Below are 6606 nucleotides of genomic sequence, written 5' to 3'. Positions count from 1 at the left end.
TCTTTGGGGAAATTTCACCAGAGATTTCAATACCCATAAGGAATGGTAGCGTATTTAACCGCATAGGCTAAGGCCGATGTTGATTCTTTTCCAGTTTAAATCTTTGTTGATCAGAGATCCCAAGAAGGATTGGATAGTGATTTAGAAATTATCATAATAGAATTTAAGCAAAGTAGCTCAAGTACTTCTGAGAATGACCTTGCTTCAGAAACTAGGGACAACAAATCTTCTTTGAGTGAAAACCAACAGGTTAATGGAAGAGCAACTCTGAAGGAGCATAAGAGGATGGTGAAGATGGAAAAGAGAGAGCACAAAATGTAACGTATATGATAGTTATATTCTCTTAGGCCAACGTATATGACATGAATTAAAGAATTGAGTAGCAAGACAGGTTCTTAATTAATGAATCGATTAGAGGGACTTGGCTCAACGCACAAGGATTCAACAGAGTTCAACCAACGCACCAACAAACAACGATGTGGGTATGCAGTCTAGAACATTATGTGTATAAGTGATGCACAGATGTCAGGGCCTTAGAGTGGACAGATCATGAGAAAGAAGATTGTTAGAACAAATAGAGCATCAGAAAGGAGTTACTAAGGCAGAGAATGCAACTAAAATTTAGTTGATAAGATATTCATCAAATGCAGGACTAATAGCCAAACTTTCATGCACATAGAAATCACAAAATCATTGGCTCAAAATGGGGCAGGGCAAGAGAACGCCCACTCTGATACCATGTTAAACACACATGAAATGTGAACAAAATATGAATGATAAAACAATGAATTGCTTTTCTATTGACATAGATATACATTTATATTACATTCATATGACCCTTGGTTTCGTATTCCAAGGTCTCTTGGACTCCGGTGTCTGTTCACATTCCACACCAACCCATAAAGGATTAAGTGTCCAATGCAATGATTATTCACTAAATAGTCACAACCCTTCCATCCTTTCAAATTGAGATGCCAATGTTCACTGCCAACTAACGTTCACCCTCCACACTCTTCAAGACTACATTGCCAGGTATGAATCCAAAGCCGAAACAACTTAGGGAAGTTTCCACCATATGCTTCATAGAATTTCCCTTTCAGACCTTGGTCTTTATCCTTTCATTGTCGTAGATAATAAATTCCTTTTAGAAACACTTACAGATTGTGACATTAGAGCACAAGAAACATGCCATGTGTTGCAAAAATTGCCCCCCACAATTAGTGGTTGCCCTTCTTCTCCTTAAATGTTTGCAAAAAATATTATACTTTTATTTCACCAAAAAATAACACATCTTCCCAACATCAAATGCATACCTTTTGCATCCATACCTTTTAATATCCAGGCCTCTTATAGATGTTGGAAAATATTGGTCATATTATGGTCAATACATTTTATACTCTTAATTACAACCAACATACTAATCACCCAATATAATAAACAAACATGTCTAAGTATATACCTAATGAGATTCCTTTTCTAATTTATGTTGATTGAATCATACCAAAAACATTTTTTTTTAATTTTTAATTTTATTTTATTTTTCAGAGAGAAAAAGTATAATTGTATTATATTGAGACTATATAACAGTTCTAGATAATACAAAATCAAGCTTTTAGAAGCAGGGGAGGTCTTAACCTGTAACAAAAAACTAGAGGATGTGACCCTCCATGAGGGAATAAAACAATCTGAGCAGAATCACATCACATAAAACAGATGCATGTTTTTATGATCCATATGCGGATTCAGATATGAACCCATGATACCAGAGATAGTTGAATCCTTTATATACCATACAAGTATGATGATAGAAACAAGAAGGGAGATACAAAAAGAGGAATAAAAGCAGATCTAGAGATGACCAAAAGTGACTAAGCGTCAGGGAATGAGAAATCCTGAATGATAAAGGATTTCTCATCCAATATTACCTTCATGGACCAGGTACCTGTTTCTAAATGAATACCTTGCTTTGACAGACTGTCCGCTTGCTGGTTTAGATCTCTGTAGATGTGTTGAATGGAGCATTCTTTCACTAGTCCCCAGTAAAACATGATCCTGTCCATCCAACCTGTAAGGTGTGAGCTCCTGATATGGCATTTTACCTTTACATGATCGATCATAATTTTGGAATCCCCAAAAATTGAAATGGATTGTATATCAAAAAAAATGCAGAAAGCAAGAAGACCTGCTAGAGCCCTCGCCTCAGCCATGCTATTTGTGCCCTTTCCTCCATTCCATGATATAAGATATTGAAGATTCTCGTCCATTATAATATGAACCCCGCAGCCACAAGAATTTTGCTATGCGGAACCATCAAAAAACGCTCTAGGGGTCCTTGAGAGATAATCTTTCTTTATATTTCTGTTGACACTTTTCAATTTGGGTGGCTTTATCGACACGGAATCATAGATGGTTATGATTTGTTGTAAGATATCCTTGAGAGGCACTTTCATTTCTTTGAAAATTATGTTGTTCCTCCACTTCCATGCACACCATAAGACAATGATAATTATAGATCTCCATGACTCTCTCTGCCCACTCCACCACTCAAAAGCTGCGTGCGTAGAAGCATGAGAAACAATAGGGAAACCATATAAAAATGCCAGATCGTGCCATATTTTATGAAAAGATTGGCATTGGAAGAACATATGATAGTTGGTTTCCTTGGCTGATTCACACATTAAGCATTTGCTCGGCCCGTGCCACTTTCTTTTTTTTAGATTTTCCCAGGACATATTTTTATTGTGGAACACCAACCAAGAGAAGAGTATTAATTTGGGAGAGCATCCTGTTTTCCAGAAAACTGATGGAAACATAGGACCAGAGTTCATGGTCTTTTGTCCAATCATATCTTTATAAATGTCCTTTACACACACCTGAGAATTTGCTTTTGGTGCCTTCCATATAAGGTAATCTTCCGGCTTGGACTTATGAAAACCACAGCTTCTCAAAACATCCCTGACAGTGTTCCATTGCCTTGCCAGGAACTTTGACATACCTAGTTCAATGGTTTCCTTCCAGCCCCCTTTCCGCTTGAAAAAAAGGAGAAGGAATCCCATTTATGATGACAACATAGTTCACGTTTTCTACGCATGCCATGATCCAGCTTATGGCATTTGTTTCAGGCTGATCTTAGCTAATAAGCATCTAATAAACGCCCAATCTAAGCAATCATATGCTTTTTGTAAATCAATTTTCAGAATGGCAGCTTCTGATTTTTTTGAGAGCATAGTAAACAAGCTTTCTTGAGTATTTGCGACGGCATCCAAAATATTTCTTCCCTTTAAGAAAGCATGTTGATCCTTTGTTAGAAAACAGGCTAAGGTCTCCTTAATCCTTTACACAATAATTTTAGCGATGATTTTGAACGTTATATTGCATAAGGAAATCGACCTATAATCTTGAAAGGAGACCGATTCCATTTTCTTTGGAATAAGAGCTATCTGAGTGGAAGTTGTAATTTGATGTATGCTGCCTGAGATTCTTGCTGCTTCAACCATCCTCAACAATTCTTGTTTAATGATATCAAAGAAATGAATGAAGAATTCTATTGTCCAGCCGTCCGGGCCAAGACATTTATCCTTCTTAAAAGCCTTCATAACCCCTAAAATTTCTTTCTTTGTTATGGGCTGAAAGAGGCGTTCATTTTTTCCATCATCAAACATTTGTGGAACTAGATCAATACCCCATAAGGTATCTTGAAATCTGCACTCATCCCTTCTTTTATATTGGTTTTTAAAATGCCTCACAGCTTCCTTAGTGATTTCTTGTTGTGAGAAGAGGAAGCCCCCCCGACTGTCACTGATTTTCCATATGGAATTTCTTTCACGCTTAGAGTTTGCAAACTTGTGGAAAATTTTTGTGTTCCTGTCACCTTCCTTGAGCTAGATCGCCTTGCTCTTGAGTCTCCAATAAGCTTCTTCCTGCTTCAGCGAGTGTTGTTTTTTCCTTTCAAGCTCTTTTATGCGACATCTCATGCTAAAAGGAAGTGAGTTAGCGTCTAGCGCTTTGGATATACTGTTCAATTCCTTCTGAATTTCTTTAAGGGCCAATTTGTCCACCTGTCTTTTTTTAATTTTCCGTTCTTTTACTACCTTTCTTATAGAGGATAATTTGTCTCTGAAGGTCATAAACGGGGGTATCATATCTTTTGCAGATAATTCCTTCCATGTATTTGATATGACTTCATTGAAATCTGGCTCTTCCAACCATAATCTGTTAAATTTAAATGGATACCCACTCTTAAAGCCCTTATCCCTCCAGCCAAGATAAATCGGTCTATGGTCGCAAATGAAAATGTTCATTTCTAAATTCAATTATGTTGTATAATGTGATGACATTAGATGTTGACAATATTGGAAGTATCCAATATGAAAGACATGGAAAATTATAGATGGCATAATTGGAATCATGCAATCAAATAAAAATCCTATATTGTATACATAGACACAAAACATATTATAATACTTATTGTATATACACTCCATTATATACACTCTCTTGTTTTTCTCCTTGATTAAAAAATATAATGACATTTTCCTTTGCTCATTACTACAATTATGAAATGTTCAATGAAGCGAATGCACAATATGTATGGTAACAAAAAAAAATAGTAATATTTTTGGATATATCTCTAATGTGTGAGTAAATGATAGTGGAAGCATACAATCTCCTAATTTTTTTTATTGCTATACAACATTCATTAAAGTGAAATTTTAAAAGTCATAATTTTATTTTTTAATGTAATTTTAAAGTTACTGTGAATCTAGATATCAAATTGGTGTATAAGACTTTTTGTTTGTGGAATAAAGGACCTAGTCACTTCACGGAACAATTTGATTGCTAAGTCTATAAAAACATACATACATACTCTACATCCTTTAATTTTAAACGTGCAACCTTTTAGAAAGAAATACATGCTCTTAGCTATTATAAACAGTACCATTATAAATTTAAAAAGATTTTATTACCCTACAACATCCCATTCTTAAAAAAAAGTACATGCTCTTAACCATTATAAAACAGAGCCATTATATATAAACAGAGCCATTATATATTTAAGAAGATTTTGTTACCCTGCAGCATCCAACCTACGTTGAATTAAAGTGAAACCTTAACGGTCATAAACTTTTTTGACGAGATATCTTTTGCACAACAATGGTTAACTTTAACGAAGAAGTTAACAGTACTATAGTTGGGTTATGTGGTTCGAAACTTAAGCTATTTATAAAAAAGCCTTATTATTGAAAAAATAACACGACTGTACAACCTTTTAGGGTAGGGAGGGAGGAAGGGAGAGTAAAATGCAGTCTATCTTTGAGGTGTAGAGAAAGTGTAGATCACGGGCGTAATTATTTGTCACAGCGAGGTCACAGTTTCAACCCTGAACATTAACAGTTGCAGAGAAGAGCCATAACCATGACAACAGAAGCAGACAACGAGAGCTTCGCATGCGTAAGGCTAGCTACGAAAGAAGATGTTCCTCACATTCTGAAGCTAATTCAGCAGTTAGCAGAGTTCGAACGCCTGACCGATCATTGCAAGGCGACTGAAGAGGCTCTGTCATCAACCCTCTTTAGCGCACCTCCATTCCAAGGTCCCACAACCTTCCTGCTAGAAATATCTCATAAAAACTTCCCGACCCCCAAAACCGTAGATGAATCGTTTGAACAGACGGTTAAGAATGTGAATTTCAAAACCCCCGTGAACGACCCAGAAAGGGTTTCGTTCGTCTCGACTCTGGGAAACGACAGGACAGTTGTGGGTTTTGTTTTGTTTTTCAAGAATTATTCGACGTTTTTGGCAAAGCCGGGATTTTACATAGAGGATCTTTTTGTGAGAGAGCCTTACAGGAGAAGGGGTTTGGGTAGCATTCTTCTCAAGGCAGTTGCCGGGCAGGCTGCTAAAATGGGGTTTGGAAGAGTGGAATGGTGTGTGCTGGACTGGAATGTGAACGCGATTAAGTTTTACCAGGACATGGGAGCTCAGGTGCTGCAGGATTGGAGAATCTGCAGACTCGTTGGTGAGGCCTTGGACGCCTTTGCATCTTGAACCCACAATAAGTTATTTCTTTTTCCACAACTTTTATTTTCTGGTTTTCCCCTGTATCTTGTGGGGTTTTAGGGAGGTTTTATTTCCCCTAATATTCGATGCATAATTACAGCAGAAGACATTAACTTTTTTCATAAGGAGGATGATTGGCCGGTCGTATTCTCTTCTGCTGAAGAGTATAGTTTTGAAAATCAGTTTTACTCTTTAAATAAATATAAAACTTTTGATAAATCTGTTTGTTTGAATGGGCATAATACTTTATCAAATCTGTTTGTTTGAATGGGTACGCAGTAGATAATTGGCACATATTTTTAAATTTTTAGGCGGCCAAGACTTTCCGATATGGAATCTAGAGTTTCTTTTCCTATTTTGAGCTGGCGAATCTTGGTGCTAAAATGTATCTTATTTGCCACTCATGTGCCCACCAACTTGGGAGGTCCACACCAGCTGCTTATAGATATGAATTTTTAGAAGATACTTGAATGCTTATAAAATATGAATTTTTAGAAGATACTTGAATGCTTATAAAATCTGATTTTCTAGAAGATACTTGAAAGG

General features: G+C 36.5%; 1 protein-coding gene across 1 annotated transcript; it reads left to right on the top strand.

Annotated features, from left to right (window-relative positions):
- Nucleotides 1-5245: 5245 nt before the first annotated feature.
- LOC149147079 (GCN5-related N-acetyltransferase 8-like) lies at nucleotides 5246-6279 on the top strand. The gene has a single exon (XM_089441120.1). The coding sequence runs from the start codon at nucleotides 5416-5418 to the stop codon at nucleotides 6046-6048; it is 633 nt and encodes a 210-aa protein (XP_089297246.1). The 5' UTR covers nucleotides 5246-5415; the 3' UTR covers nucleotides 6049-6279.
- Nucleotides 6280-6606: the final 327 nt, after the last annotated feature.

This window comes from Pinus tabuliformis, chromosome 9 (genome assembly GCF_031772625.1).
Source record: "Pinus tabuliformis cultivar Carrire ecotype Pingquan chromosome 9, CPIR1, whole genome shotgun sequence".
In the NCBI taxonomy this organism is placed as follows: domain Eukaryota; kingdom Viridiplantae; phylum Streptophyta; class Pinopsida; order Pinales; family Pinaceae; genus Pinus; species Pinus tabuliformis.
Note: the sequence above shows the minus strand (reverse complement) of the source record. Positions and strands in the feature narration are given on the sequence as shown.

Excerpts from the sequence above, each read along its gene's own strand:
- LOC149147079 (XM_089441120.1), top strand. The coding sequence starts at position 5,416 with ATGACAACAGAAGCAGACAACGAGAGCTTCGCATGCGTAAGGCTAGCT.